Raw genomic sequence first — 16,479 nt, forward strand, 5'->3', positions numbered from 1 at the left:
TTTTTCTGATATTTCGACTTTATTCCCCATATCTTGATTTTATTCTTTATTAGATTTTTTTACTTTATCGCCTTAACCTCAAAATGTTTTGTGTTCTATTCTCAACTCTCTGACTTTTGGGAATGGAAAGTGCTTCCTCTAGAGGGCAGCAGCGGTCTCAGACGGGGACATGTCCTCTTGCTAGAAGAAGTCAGCTAGTTACGTCATCACGTTTGAGCATGCCTACTACGCTGGGACATAAACAAAGGCTGGACGTCGCGCTGCAATAAACTCTTCTCTCTTCTCCTCCTGTATGCGAACCATACCATAATCTTGACGGCGTGAGTTATTTCCGGAGACATGGACAACGCCTTACTGATGCGAGTGAGTGTGTACACCGACCAAGGAGGGAGGAGATACATGGAGGATGTGACCGAGATCATAGTGGAGCCCGAGCCGGGGGAAGATGAGCCGACGGCGGGTGAGTCGGAGGAGAGCGGCGGGGGAGACTGTGCGGTCCCCTCCCAGCCGGGGGTCGGACCTCCACACCGGGCTGGAGAACCCCTGGAGCCCCCGCAGCTTTTACACGGAACCACCGAACCCGAACGGACGGAAGCCCCAGCGGACCTGTGTCCCCCGAGCCCCCCGCCAGCCCCGCTCGGTCGCTCCCGCCGCTCCGTGGCGTTCTTCGCCGTGTTTGACGGTCACGGGGGTCGTGAGGCTGCGCAGTTCGCCCGGGACTATCTGTGGGAGTTCATGAAGAAGCAGCGGGGCTTCTGGTCCGACTGCGACCGGGAGGTGTCGGCCGCTATACGCAAGGGGTTCGTCGCCTGTCACCACGCGATGTGGAAGAAGCTGCGTAAGTTTACCGTCACTTTCCCAAGTTCTGACAGATGCATGCATCAGCTGCCTTAGCAGTGGTGTAGCCCACATGTACATCTCCCTGTGTGGGTCAGCGCAGAGATGAATTCAAACCTGCACATCAGTGAACTAGACTGTGGCCTACACCCTCCAACTCTAGACCAGAGGGTGGAGAGGGCTGCACAGCCAGCTTCAACCAAAACAGAGTTTAACAGCAAGATAAAAGCTTCTCTTGTTTTAGTTGTGAAGGTCTAAAAACTGTCCAAGTTCCAATGGATTCAGTGTCCAGCTTTTCTTTTTACTGCTATACAAATACAGATATTCAATGGGAGCAGAGGTTTGAACAGTATAAGACACCGGAGCTAACATTCAGTTAACTCTATACAAAGCCTGCCACAGTAGATAGTGTGTAATATTGTTGTCATTTATTTGATCTGTTATTTGGACTTAATACACGTGTTATTACTGATTTGAAGAACCTGTTTAGTGTAGCAGCCTGTATGTGCTGTGTCTTACACGCAGCAGCAGTCTGTTCAGGTGTCAGCCTGGACGTGTCTGGACAAGTCAGCTGTTCTCCAGCTGCTGTAGACAGACAGTGTTTCGGAAAACACTGTGTGTGTGAGTGAGCCACATGTGTGACCTGATACCACTGGGCAGACCCCCTCCAGGTCAGACTGGGTCCAGTAAACTGACCTTAAGGCCACAGTGTTGATTTCAATTCATATCAAATGATCTGTAAAGGAGATTAGCAATAGATAAACACAAAATCATTTGTAGGACCATCATGTCTTCTGGAGTTTAAAGTAGGAAGTTTATAAGCAGCAGATGTTTAAAGCTTAGTAAATATATTTGCCTGTCTTTCCTTTTCTCAGCTGAATGGCCAAAGACACTCACAGGCCTTCCCAGCACATCAGGCACCACAGCCAGCGTAGTGGTTATCCGAGGAAATCGCATGTATGTGGCCCATGTTGGGGATTCGGCAGTGGTTCTTGGGATCCAGGATGACCCCTCACTTCCATTCATCAGAGCTGTGGAAGTGACACAAGACCACAAACCCGAGCTGCCCAGAGAGAGGGAGCGTATTGAAGGTCTGGGGGGAAGGTATGGCGTCTGCACTTTCCTAATATCATTAGTCTTACATGATGTAGCCCACTTCAGGCTTTGTAAAGAACCAGTTTGCAGCCTGGCCTTCACATCATAGCTGAAAACATACAACCTTTATTCTTCTGGAACACTAATGGCTAATTATTCTACTTTGAATAGTTTTTTGTTTGATTTGCGGAAATCCTCTTACAACATATTCATCCTCATGAGTCAACACCACCACCCCCCCGACTATAAAAAAGAAACAGCTGAAACCAAGGAATGTCTCTTTTTTTATCATACCATACCCTAATGGGCTTCATTCAACAATATCGTCTAAGGTGTTTTTCTTATACAAGTTTTTGTTGATGTTGATAAAACATCATTACCATGTCTTCATAAGTTGTTCTCCTCTTCAGGTAATGTCCTTGGGATAAAGGACATAAAGAAATAAAAGCAAATTTGCAAAAAAACTAAATATGCACCGAAACCTCTATCTTTTTTAAAGATAAAAACCATAAAGCATCACGGTAATTTAAATCAGATACAAGATGACTTGTGTAATGTGCTTTTTTCAGTGTTCTTATATTTATGCTACTTGTGTAACATTTATATATTAATCTGCTTTTCTGTTTTGTTTTTGCAGTGTGATCAAGAAATCAGGTGTGAACCGGGTCGTCTGGAAGAGGCCACGGCTAAGTCACAATGGCCCAGTCCGTCGTAGCACGGTCATTGACCAGATACCGTTCTTGGCAGTAGCCCGAGCTCTAGGTAAGAAAAGCAATCATTACAGTCATCTAGGCAAATAGCCTGGTTTCAAGGCAGCGCCACTGAATGAATGGAATAATGTTTTATTTTTTCTGAAGCGTTAAAACTGTCTCAGAAAATAATAAAACAAAACACTCAATTTAATCAAAACCAGGGTTTAAGAGCTATCACTTATCAGAGATGTAAGGTTAACTCTCTTCCTCTTTACCTCTTGTTCACGTTGGCCACAATGGTCAGCGTGCTGGATGTCCTAGCGGTATCGTGCACAGCTACAGCAGAAAGACGATACTGGTCGTAATTTTCTCTCCGGCATTATGATGTTAAACTATAAAATCTTGTTTGTTTTCTCTTTCTAAATGATGATAAATGATCTGCTGCATATTGTTCATTTACAGTCATCAATGATTTATTAGACTCAGTTAAAGAAGCTTTTCCTTGGGATGGGTCTGATAATTGAATATTTCTGAGGACAATTTTGTAGACATTAACATGTGGTAAAATCCTGAATTGCCAGACTCAATCAACCTGTGCTGTGCAATATTTTTACTGTCAAACTTTGATTTAAATGTCGTTATTTAGTGAGTTTACACAGGTCTACGTGTCTTAGTGCGTATGTCGGAATGTGTGTGTCAGTGCTAGAGAGAGAGGAAGAAAGCAAGCGGAGTCATATCTTAAAAAACCCAGTTACATTTTCCCTTTAAGTTCTGGGTTTATCATACAGAAGCTACGTACCTCTGTTATAGTAATCAACCACTCATAGTGATAAATATGACCCAGCATCTCTCCTCATACAACAGGTGATTTGTGGAGCTATGACTTCTACAGCGGGGAGTTTGTGGTTTCTCCGGAGCCAGACACCAGTGTGGTGACCCTTGACCCCAGAAAACACCGCTACATCATCCTGGGCAGTGATGGTCTGTGGAACATGGTGCCACCACAAGAGGCCGTCTCCATGTGTCAGAACAACAACGATGAGATGGTGAGTGGGATATACAACTTTAGAATTCAATGATAGCTTAGTCTGGAGTATTTCGACACCTTTCATCTGTCACATTTTGTTATATTGCAGCCTTATGTTAAAATAATTTGTAAATGTTCCCTTATCATTCTACTCTTAACTACCAGTGGAGTGCTGCAGTGATGGTTGTTTCTCCCACCTACACACAGAATCCCTTGAACTCAGCAGGACCATCGTGTTCTTGGTCAAATCTCTTATCAAGTAACCTCTCCACTGATTGCTCAGCTTGACATAAACTTCTTCCATGAATGAATCATGGAGGCTTCTGTGGCTAAAATATATATTTTTTCAGCCTTCCTTAGTCTGAGGTCTTCAACCTCATGTCTTTTATGCTCTGATCCATTGTCAGCTGTGAGGCCCCTTACAGACACGTGGTGTAAACAGAGTCTGAGTGAAAGGGACACAGACTAGCGAGTGAAAGAAGTTAGGAATCTTCGGAGCAAAACACTAACTTAGAGATCTGTCTCCAATGTAATTATGAGAATTGTGGATAGGTAGGTTACTGTATTATTAACTCTTCGAATGCACTGCCTTGTCTGTGGTCTTTTGCAGAGTAAAGATTAGAGAAGCAAACATGACTGAAAGACCCTATAACGCTACTTGATAAACCTTTTAAACGAGTAACGCTCACCTAATACCAGACCATGTCAGTGTAATAACAGCTTTCTCTGCTTCAGGCACCGTGTGGGGTATCAAGTGCCCGGCAGCTTGTTAGCCATGCTCTTCTGCGGTGGCGCCAGAGGATGTTGCGCGCTGATAACACCAGTGCCATTGTAATCGACCTGCAGGAGCCCGGCTCATCCCAGGACACCTTGCACCTTGAGGAGGTGCTTCTCGACCTAGCCAAGGTGTCCCAGTGTCCTCCCACCTCCGTATCTCGTGCTGACACCCCTCTTCTTCAGGTGAGGGCAAGACACACATCAAGAGCAAAACAATATATGTACATCTGTCTATATGCAATTGCTCAGACAACCAGGAAGTTTCTTATATTTTTGCATTCTTTTCATTTGTGTTGCTGTTGCTCAATGCCAAAACTTTCCCATTATTCCAGTCATATCTCAAGAATCCCTTGAGGGAATTTATAATTTGGCACAAACGTTAATTTGGACTCACAGATGAACTAATTTGATTTAGGCTGTCAAGGGTCACAGTGACCTCATGTTCTCCAGAACATGATATATAAGAAACACGCATTTAGAATTTCAATACATCTGGCACAAGCATTCACTTTGACCTGATTAGAGTTTGGCGTTCCAGGTTCCTTTGACCTCGTAAAAACTTTTTTTTTGCCTCGTGAATGTGTTATCTGAAGAAAACCATAAGAGAATCTAAGTCAAAATTGAATAAACCAGCGACCAGTGCTCGGTAGCAGTCAGTAGGGCGGGGCAGTTTGCTTTTACTGTAGACTGAGTTGATTATGTCTTCATCTACATCCTCAGATGAACCCCAGTACAACAGCGGTCAGTAACTGGGTCCAACTGGGCATAGTGTTACCAGAGGTCAAGTGAATAGCCCGTTCCAAACAGGCAGGTTTAGAATAGGCACTGCACCAGTCCTTCCAAATTTGGCACTAAAGTTCACGTAGACTCCTGGATTAACTGATTAGATTTGAGTGTTCAAAGGTCAAGGATACAATGGCCTCACAAATCGTGTTTTTGTCACATATTATCTGAATGTATGTAGACTGAGATTGAACTGGTATACAACCAAAAGCCTGGTAATTCTAGTTTTATGTTGTAAAAATGAATTGTAACCAACCCCAGTTATAACTGAAGTTTATCATCCTTGTTTCTCTGTGTCTGTTCTGTTGCAGCGGCCTCCAGAGGAAGACTCTCCCTCTGCCACATGTGAGCTTCTCCCTGCCCTGGAGCGACAGGATGGACTATCAGGAAACGGCAGCCTGTACCACATGTATCTGTCTGACCCATTTACTCTGACTCCACTGTGTCCTAACAGTAGTACAGAGCTGCCTGGACAGTCGTGTCCCACTGACAGGACAGCTGGTAGCTGGAAACCCAGCAGCAAAAGAACTAATGATGGATCATCAACAGGCCGTTCAGCAAAGAGAGCCCGGCGCAGGACTGCCGTCAAGCTCCCCCAGGTCCGACACAACACAGGAAAGAAACAAAAAGAGTCAAATAATGTCTCTCCCATTCTCCAACAGCATAACAAGACAACAGTGTGTGTGTACTGAAATATGGTGTAATGCTTGAGTCCAGGACTCACCTCCTGACCTTACATCATGTTAAATTGGACCCAGGTTCTGTTTGACTGGGGTAAAAATGGGTTTGAAATTCTATGTGCCCTAGGTCTCAGGTCCCAGGGTTTAGGTGTACATTTGAAGATGCTCAACTCAAATTTAGCTTTGATGAAAGGGATGGGGTGACGGGGACCAAGACTCTTCTTTGACTTACATCCGGGCCACACTGGGTGTGTGTGGGACACGTGACAGCTGCATCTTCTTCCTGTTTTTAGTTCACACGGGAAGCAGCAGGGGTAATATGTCGAATAATGCGGGTTGTTTTGTTGCGTCTGTGAGAACCTCCCACTGTGTTGTGTGAAAGGAAAACTCTGGGTGAACTCCGTAGCCAATTCTCTGGATTTTACCTGCAGGTCATGTCTGAAAATTGATGAGGAGTGAGGACTACTGTATTTCATCAAATAAAAGTAGCCTATTTACTCAACTTGATGCTACGACTAAGACTAAGCCGCGCATCTTTCAGTCCTAAAAAATAGAAGCTTGTTAAAATAAATGGATGGATTCCGTCAACAAAAATGCTGGAATGCTACTACTTCAAACAGGTACAGGTAGTGTTGCAAATATTTATGTTTGTGACATATTCGACAAATAATCTGCGAAACCCACGCAACGCTCACACATCCAGTGCTGTCCCAGTGAGAGACTCTGTACTTGACTCAGAATCTAAGATTAGTGACTCAACTACAACAACACTCACACACACAGCCTGCACTCCACTGCCCCTTGTCTCCTGTGGCATTTCTGTCGCCCATGTTTGCAATTCTTCTAACCAAACTTTCTCTTCAGGTTATGGAAAGACTTATCTTGCTCAATATAATTGTGTTTTGTTTTAAAATTCCTCTCAGTAATCCTGATTAAATGTCTGACTTCCCCTCTGTCTGCAAACAATAATAAGAAGTAAGTCCGATAAATGATGCTGGTGTAAATATTATACATTTTATAGCTGACTTTTGAGAAGTAAGGATAACTTCATTGAAAACAAAAATATATATATTTTTTAATACAGTGTTTTGTTGTATAATTATCAAACTTGAAAAATCCCTTTTAGATGAGCTCCACCACAGCATTCATCTACTCTCCTCACTACTTCCAGATACCAATGTGTACACCAAATGCTTGAGCTTATTTCTCTATGTTTATTATCATTTTATTTAATCATTGGAGATTTGTCTTGAATATGAAGGTGCTGCTACATCCACAAACCAGTAGGCTACTACATTGTGAAAAATATTGACAAATAAATATTATAGGTGTTGGTGTTATGTTCTTTTGTTTAAGAGAACACTTTTGTTTGAGAGTACACTTTTGAAGTAACACATCTGCCTTTGTTTTTTAAATTGCACAATAGCATCTTAAGGGATGAAAGCATCCCCGCAGTCATTGTTGTAATTTGTAATTAACGAGTGCAGTTGATTTAGTGGTGTCTACTCCTCCCCTGAGCCTGATCCACACATTCATATATGAGGGAGAGATTTTCTGTGTTTCCAAGAATGTCTTTCACCATCTGCCCACTGTACTGGATCTGTCTCTACAGTTTGGGATCTCTCCCTCTCTGTTTGCTGAACGACACCAGTGTGGAGGGACAAACATAAAACATGTTGTTTACAATCAGTATTTACGATTATTTGGTGCTGGCAGATTTCCAGAGTGGCTGCGTTTGAGCTATCAGCGATGTCCTGTTTGTCATCCATACAATTGCAATATGTAATGAATAAGAATGTTGAATAGTGGTCCTGACACACTGGACTGTCTCACATCACCAGTGGAACCTGCCATCTTATTTCATCTTGGTTGCTCCAAGGTTGTAGCTGTTGGTTTTGTTTCACTGAGAGATTTTTACATTCTCCCTACACAAGCCCTCCCTCCCTCCCATAGCTGTGGTGATATTGTTACTGATTAATGCACAAGGTTCATTTGTGAGTAAATACAGTCTGCATGGACTCAAAGAATAGTTTTGCACTATTATGGTGAGGTAATTGTCTTTATGAAGGGATTCATTTTCCTTAGAAAATGATGTAGTCAAAATTGTATGACAAGACTGGAGTCTAAATTGAGAATCTCTCAGGACAAATAATCATATAATTTTTGACTAAAGCAGAAAAGAACCCTTGTCGGGATGAGTGTGATGACTTTACATAACACAGCATTGTCCTCTTTTGCCTCTGATGGTTAAATATAGGAATAAGAAGTCTTTTATTATATGTTTTGTCACATGACCTACGTCCATGATTTCTATTTATTGCAAGAGAATAAAAAGCATTACACAGACATGACATTTGTAAAACTTTGTTACATTATGATGTATTTACATTGAGAACAGGACTTTGTAGCATCATGGATATGGTTCAAGAATGTTTTGCAATATTGAGTGAAGATGTGGAAGGAATGAATCAGTGATGTCATCAGTGATGTGTTCTTGTTGCAAATACAGTCTCTCATTTCATTTGGGATCCCTCTATTGTTTTTATATACTCTCATAAATTGTAGTCTACTCATTTATTCAGACAGACCCGGTTTAAATGGCTGAACCAACAGCAGAAAAGTGCATGAGTACAGTGCAAGAAACCCTTTTTCTTTGGTGTTTTGCACAAACCTCACAGCCCAGCCCATCCCCCACCTCAGTATGTATATTTATATACATACATAGATGTTAACATCAATACATGGTGTAATTCACATGACATCATCACAGCATTAGAGTACTTTCCCTGAAATGTGAGATGTTATATTGACTTTTGTTGTTGTAATTTTAGAACCTTGATTCATATCATGTTGTAGTTCAACACAAAACAATCGGATGTTGTTGCTGGTCTGAGGCACTCTGGCTTAATGCAAATGATACTTACCGATAAGGCAGATAAACTAGAAGGCACTGTTTGTAGAACATGTAACTGTAACCAAACCATGTCTTCTATGAATGGGATCAATCTGTTGAAGCTTTGAAAGGTCAACAGAGAAACGTCCACACAGATATAATTGTAAAGGCTATGTAATACCTTCAAGTGGAATTCTTTAATTTGTTTGAAATTAATCTTTCTGGATCAAACCAGATTTCCTCAGCTCAAGTCAGTGTTTTTCTGATATGATGGTTATTACTCATACAGTTTAAGTCTTCTCCACCAATTAAGAGCTTTCTAATGTCACCATTTAAAGGGCCATATAACAGTGCACTTAAGATCGGAAACAAACACTTTGGTGATATACTTAATATAGTTGTAACCCAGATCTCCTGGGCCTGAGTTCATAAACACAAAAAATGGAATAAGATCTCAGAAGAATATTTGAAACTAATCTTATCTTTTGTTTACATTCCTCTAATTAATATTGAAGACCACCACAACTGTATTTTAAACGTCAAAACCTCCACAGGTGTTTATTTACAATATGAAAAAAATTAAATTGCTGTGAGCTCCTCTCTCAGGAAGTAAAATATTTACAAAACAAAATAAATGCACAACAGTTATATGAAAGGTAACTGAAATGATAAACTGTAGACTCAGTTGCAGGCCTGTAGTGATGCTCGGGTGCGGTGAGGACTGAAAACTGTTATGGCCACTTCACTCAGCCAAGAGCAGAAAATAAAAGCACGTGCATTGTCAAATCTGTTCAATACTCACAGGTCCAAACGAAGAGCAATAGGGCAATGTCACAGATAGGGGTGATGATGGCAGTCACAATCCAAATACAGGCAGCATACACAGCAATGAAAATCCAGGGAAGAAGAAAAACAGCAGGGTCCATCCACCAGCAATCTCAGTTTCTCTCTCTCTCTCTTCACAGACGTCCGTCTCCTTTGGCAGGTTACATAGAAGAGTTAATATCAGGACCACGAGTAGTCGACCTAGAAGATACTTCTTAAATGTTTCCCACAGCACAACACTTTTCCTCAGGACATCTGGACTCTATCTCTCTCTCTGACCCACCTGCTCAAGGCATGCTGAACCACTACCTGCACATCATGTCCCGCCCCATATAAGACAGATGACTTGGATTGGCTGTGACTTTGCTATTACCCAATGAGAAATGCAGATACTGAATGACTGACACACAACACTGAGAAAAGTTAGATTGCATATTAAAAGCACTCAAATCAATAAGTCTCTCGTCTTCTCAATCACAGAGCCTTTTAACCACACATCTATTTATTGATTTACTTTTTAACTGTAAATATCTAAACTTATTAACTGTACCTATTATATTTATTACATTTTATCCCGTATTTAACCTTATTTTAACTACTATTTTTAATAATATGAACTTATCTAATTATCATGAACTTTCTCTTTTAATACGACATTTGTTGTGCTATTTTGAGATTAATTTTATGCACTGTATCCTAATGATTTTTATACAGGGCTACATAGTACTGCTATTTTTCTTTGGAGGAATGTTCAGGCCCATGTTCTGAATGAAGTTTATATCTCCTCTTTCACCTGTGTTTACATAATTGTCACTTAAATCACCTTAGCTTTTATTATGACTTTTTTAATGTTCTCATCCGCTTTGGACAGATCATGTGACTTCGTTTTGGAAAATCAGAAGTATTTTGAATTATCTGATACCTAGAACATACCAGTTACAAGTTTACTCAATAAAACACAATAACCATTATTTTCCCATCACTGCTCCATAACTGTTCCCTGAGGTATTTCCTCTAGGATTCCACAGCAATCGTTCAGACATGTGACAGCAGGGAAGGCCCAGGTACTGGGAACAGTGATGGTGGCCCTGGTTAGGTTGAGTGTACAACATGACAGTGAGCCATGATGTCCAACTGCAGCAGGCAGCTGAATGGGAAGTCTTGAATTTATTTGCACTGCTGTGACATGTCAACATGTCGGCTGGGATCAGTCGGTTAGCGGTTAGTAAACATCACCATGTTCCTTTAAGACCGGGACCATGCTGATGTTTACTTCCGCTACACTACTTCCGTAAAGTCAAGTTGTGGTTGTCACATCAAGCTTCAAAATATAAACGTAATAATCGCTACTTACCATCAGTGTTGGTGTTGTTCTGTACCCAGGGAATACTTCCTCTGGAAGACTACACTCATCCAAAGGATTTCCATAGAGGACAAACAGCGACATGTTCTGGGATGTCTCACACAAGGGGTTTTGTTTTGAAAGCAACTGCAGGAAGTCCCGCTGGTCTCACTTCCTGTCAAACGTATTCCTGTCAATTTGGAGAGCGGGAAATACAATGAGTGGAGGAGTGGACTGACACGGCTCGTGGTTGATACTGAGAGAACGTGTGTTTGTTACAGTGTAAGATGGATGTCAACAGGAGTTAAAGTAAAGCTGACGAGTGACTGCTTCTGTCGAACCTCAGGTAGGAGACAACAGCAGGAGACACCACCGACAGTGACATTTGTTCCACTCTCAGTTTCTGATTTAAATCTTAGCCACATTAGCTCGAGAGTCAATGGGTTATTAACCGGGGCTTTGCTAACAGCGTGTGTCTGGATGCTAGGAGGCTAATACCTGGATTATCATGTTTCCTGCTTGTTCAGACACGTCAGAGTGACGCAGAGAAACATGGCGAAGTCCCCAGTGGAGTACACCATTGGAGGGGTGAAGATCAACTTCCCCTGCAAGGCCTATCCTTCCCAGCTGGCCATGATGAATTCAGTGAGTAGCACCCTCACCACTCACCTGTGCATCTTCTAATTCAGAGACATCATTGGATTGTCATTCAAGTTGTAGTGTGTTTCATATTTGTTCAGTTGAAATAAAGTTAGGAAGTGATGTGACATGATTATCACCTTGTGATTCAGGCTTTTTGTGCAGTGTATGTATGTGAACTGGCCCATTAGTGATCATTTCAGCCCATTATTATTATACCCATCAAACCAGTAGGACAGTTGGGTCTCAGCAGTTCTACCTCAGCTGTGTCTTGGTCTCTGCTGGACTCAGTGTTTACACTATCTTGACAAATCAAATTTAGTTTGTTTATTTAGTTCCAAATCTCCCGATTTCTATTTGTGCAAACCAAGCATTGTTGAACACTGCAACAGCTATCGACTCTGAACCGGTTCACACTCGTGCCCCGGCTGTCAAGTGTTTTTCCACAAATGTTCAACTACAGGTGGAAGCCCAATTCTGTCACTGATGGGGGGAAAAAAGGTCCTGTGCATTATAATGAAAAATCGTCTCAAAAATGTTAATTTAGTTCTTTATCATATTTGGATACTGAAGCATAATTGAAAGAGAGCATCACATCTTCTAAAAAATAATGACTTAAATATATAACAATGTATTTATTGATAATATGAATCCATAAAATAATGAGTATCCTTATCTCTTTTTTTATCATTAGTGAAATAAGGTGACATAGCAAGACAAGGTGACAGAGTGACAGTGGATTACACATATAGATAAACATACAAACTCAGACAGAGCAGTAACAGTTTATGAATGGTGTGAGACCAAAAAGGGGCCATGCTTAAAAAACGTCTGATCCAATAAGACTGAATTAAACCAGTATTTGTGGGTTGGTTGTGTGTATTTGTGTGTCTGCTTGCAAAGCCGAGAGAGAATGGTATGCTTGAGGAGTGAGGTCAGACCAGGCCAGGACAGATGGGCGGAACGACCATTGAAAGCCATTCTAAAAACAAACAAAAGAATATTTTACTGAATCCTGTACTTCACTGGGAGCCAGTGTAGAGGTGCAAGTACAGGTGAGATTGTCTGAGGGCTAAACTGCTATGACTGGTAAAAGTCGGAAAAGAGGGCGTTGTAATAATCCAGTTGTGATGTAATGAAGGTATCCTCAGGTTATTGAGAAAGGAAGGGTTAAGGTTTAGCAATATTTCTTAGTTGAAAGTAACAGCCTATAACAACAGTGCTGCTATGTTAAATGTCAACACAGGGTCAAAGGTGACACCAAGATTTTTAACTTGGGTATGTAAGTTAGGTGCGAGGGGCCTTTAAATTATTCTCGATACCACGGTTGGGGAGATGGGGTCCAACAAGACCACATCTGTTTTACTGTGGTTAAACTGTGGTTAAACTGGGCTCTGGAGGGAGATAAAGATGAGTCACGACATAATGAAATAACAGTCTAATTTGCCAGAGCTTCTCAAATTTAAGCTGAGCCTCAGCTCTTTAATGAATTATCGACTGTTTTAATAGTTTGCCACAATATATGAGCAAAACCTACTATTCATAGATTTGTGGAACTGATTGTTGTTGATATGGATTGATTGTGACTGTGTTGTCTTTAAAGCAATGCTTGGAGAAGGTGCACAGAGGGAAACAAACTAGTCGGACCCTAAATTGTGGTGTAGTATATAGAGATTTAGCACTAATTGATTGTTTTGACTGACTGTAAATGTGTGTATCTTGTCTGCAGATTGTCCGAGGGCTGAACTATGGGAATCACTGTTTGCTGGAGAGTCCCACAGGAAGTGGAAAAAGCTTAGCCTTGCTCTGCTCTGCTCTGGGCTGGCAGCGGGCTCAGCTTGGTAAGCCTGAGAGAAGATAGGTCTCAATATCCTCCAAGGCAAAGATTTTAAGTTGAAAATCTGTTATAGATTTGCACTTCCCTGTGTTCTTTCTTTATAAATTGCTTCATATGCAATGTCTCTATGAACACAGTCTCATGTTTTTACCCCCACCAAGGAAGTTTTGTTTTCACCCCTATTAGTTGGTCTCTTTATCAGAACAGATTTCTATTAAACTTGGTGGAAGGGTGGGACATTGGGCAAAATAATTTTCATAATTTTCACCAATTTCTCAGGGATTAATTGATGGATCTTGATGGAAGAAATGGCATATTTAGGAAACTGATATCTATAAGTGTGTACAATTTAAGGAGACTGTTGGGCCTTTGCGGAGATATACACATTACTGAGTGCCAATCTAGTTTTATTCATTTTATAGCTGTTAAACAGTGAAGCTCTTGCACAACTGAGTCATATGCAAGTCGTTTTCCTTCTCTCTACACTGTGTTCAGACTGAGAAAAATAAAACAGTTGTGTTGAAGTTGACAAGCTATGAAAGCCTACTCCCCCTCGTTCAAACAAAAGTGATCAGGAACAATTTAGTTGCTAAAATTCTGACTGAGAAGCAGAGATGAGTTTGGCGTTGATATCAATAATACGTTATAATTTCACATTCGTACCCCATATACAGACTCAATGTCACTGTTATTATAACTGTCTTCCATTGTGTGTTGACAGCTAAACTGCAGGAAGGTGGAAACCCAGTGGACGTTAAGAACCAGTCCGATAAAAACCCTGACGGCTGTAAGAAGCCAGACGTCAACACATCCTGCCAGTGTGTGTGCCACAGCAAAGCTAGACCGGTGTCGGCCACAGTAGAAGTCAAACCCGCTGTTAAGGACCTCACTTTGTCACCACTTAAAGATCAGAAGATTGCACTGCAGCTCCCCCCCACACCTGCACATTGTAAGTCTCTCTCTGTCCCACTTTTGTCTGTTGTACCATTTGGACATGTTCATCCCAAATACATCTTCCTCAACCTTTCTTCACTTTGGATTTCCACTGAGTAGAAAAAAGTAAACTGTGGGGATAAATATTCTGAATAGACAGTGAGAGGTTCATCCAGTGGTCTCCCAGTATTTGATCTTTGTTTCTCTTGACTGTTTTATCTGTCATTTAACCATAGTAGGTATTGTCAGTCCCGGAACTTAAGCATTGTCTGTCTGTTGGTCCTCAGTTTAACCGTCAAATGAGAAACAAAGAAAAAAATTGTCTGTTTGTTGGTAAAAGGAATGTTTTGTTGGGTGTAAATCTCCTCATGAACCATTTAGGTATATGGATACAATCCTCTGTCATGATGTGTGCATTATTTACTTAACACATTGCTGCATTAATCCTGTTAATCAAATATAGTGATCCTATTAATGGAAAATGCAATCGCATATTAAAGTCATGGCTGTCACAGGAGGAACCAGGTAATTCTGTGTGGGTTCTCACGTGATTACAGACAAGAAAAATGCAGCCACTGGTTCTTCCACACTCCCAGCTTTGTTAACATTGTTGAGTCAGTTCAGTGGAATCTCAAATAACAAGTTTGATGAATCATTGAATGAATTATTACACCAGTACATACAAGTACCACATTTCTCATTGCATAAAGTCACTGTTTATTTACAGGTTAGTATAACCATTAGGTTATGTTTCCAAAAAAGTATTTCACTGCTTAAAATATTTGGATATTTTGAAAGTTACTTTGTACCTGAGGTGTTGAGTTTTCTTGGCTGTTTTATATTATGTCATCAGAATTAAGAGCAGACCTGACTTGACCTTTATACACAAATAAGAGCTAAGCCATTTGCTCCCACATGCTAATTTCTGTTACTGTATATGTTCCACACATTTTTCTATTGTTATAGTGCTGTCACCAAATGAGCCACAGCCCAAGAAACAATCCATAGCCTCCCGCCTGTCTGAGAAGTTCCAGTCTTCCCTGAGCTCTGACTGCAACAACGACGATGACTTCCAGCCAGACAGGAAACGCCTTCGGGACGCTGAGCAAGAGGTAATTCTCGATGATTCGTAGATACCTTTGTACATTTTTACAGAATTCACTTATATGATATATGTTGAGGATTTATGGATGTACTCTCTGCCTCTTGGTGTCAAGTAAAGAAAAGTAATATATAGTAGTTTGATAAAATGTATTGATGATATTTCACAGTAGAGTACTGTCACAATGTGTTGGTCACCATTACAATGTTACCGAGATATAGGTGAGTCAAGATGCAATGCACAATATTACTGCCAGACAATGACATACAGTAAATTCATATATGTGCATATGTACTTAATAAACATATGTCTGAACTGTCTAACGGCACAAATATTCATCAGGACTCGAGTATGAAATAATTTTATTTTCAATGGTCAAAGATCAAGGTCTTTGTGACTTCACAAATCACAGATGAAATAATGAAATTATGGTATTTTATATCCAAGAGGTTGAAGGACAAATTAACTTGCATCACAGTGACTAAAAGTCATAAGTACATTTTAGCAAGACTGGTTTGTACTGGTTGTAATGTACATGTTGAGTAATGTGTAGTTCATTAATGTAAAGTGTCTTCAGAGCCGGAAGAGGAAGCGCCTGGAGAGGGGAGTGATCTTCATAGATGATGAGCCGGAGCAAGAAAAGCAGCCTCCGGGGCCGAGTTGGGCCACACAGCCAAACAGCCCCATGACCGGTCTACCCTCATCATGCAGCGTGAGTACACTCCAGACAGAAAAGCACACTTACACCAGTCATAGTTTAACTGCCACATGGGGGCAGTAATGTCCATGTATTAGATTTGTTTTCTCAAATATAAGCAGGTCACTGTGGACCAACCTTGATAATGCTGATGTGATACAGTTTAATAAATTGAATATATAGGCTTTATCAAAAATATATGGGCATGATGCACCTACATTCCAGACTCCATCTAGCAGGAACACATGCTCCTAGACTTTTTAACCGAATACGAGTAAATTAGTTAAGAAATACTAAAATATTAATGGAACATATAAATG

General features: G+C 41.0%; 2 protein-coding genes across 2 annotated transcripts in view; both read left to right on the forward strand.

Annotated features, from left to right (window-relative positions):
• The first annotated feature begins 242 nt into the window (after positions 1 to 242).
• LOC133003456 (protein phosphatase 1D-like) lies at positions 243 to 8,353 on the forward strand. The gene is made up of 6 exons (XM_061073198.1): positions 243 to 838; positions 1,713 to 1,941; positions 2,570 to 2,694; positions 3,489 to 3,670; positions 4,387 to 4,611; positions 5,523 to 8,353. The coding sequence occupies exons 1-6, from the start codon at positions 340 to 342 to the stop codon at positions 5,901 to 5,903; spliced, it is 1,641 nt and encodes a 546-aa protein (XP_060929181.1). The 5' UTR covers positions 243 to 339; the 3' UTR covers positions 5,904 to 8,353.
• Positions 8,354 to 11,503: 3,150 nt separating this feature from the next.
• Positions 11,504 to 16,479, forward strand: part of brip1 (BRCA1 interacting helicase 1) — a 39,964-nt gene continuing 34,988 nt past the window's right edge. Inside the window, 5 exon segments of the mRNA XM_061073472.1 lie at positions 11,504 to 11,596; positions 13,320 to 13,431; positions 14,149 to 14,376; positions 15,327 to 15,472; positions 16,040 to 16,174. Coding sequence (XP_060929455.1) covers positions 11,504 to 11,596; positions 13,320 to 13,431; positions 14,149 to 14,376; positions 15,327 to 15,472; positions 16,040 to 16,174 — 714 coding nt within the window.

The sequence above is a fragment of the Limanda limanda genome, chromosome 6, assembly GCF_963576545.1.
Source record: "Limanda limanda chromosome 6, fLimLim1.1, whole genome shotgun sequence".
Lineage (NCBI taxonomy): Eukaryota > Metazoa > Chordata > Actinopteri > Pleuronectiformes > Pleuronectidae > Limanda > Limanda limanda.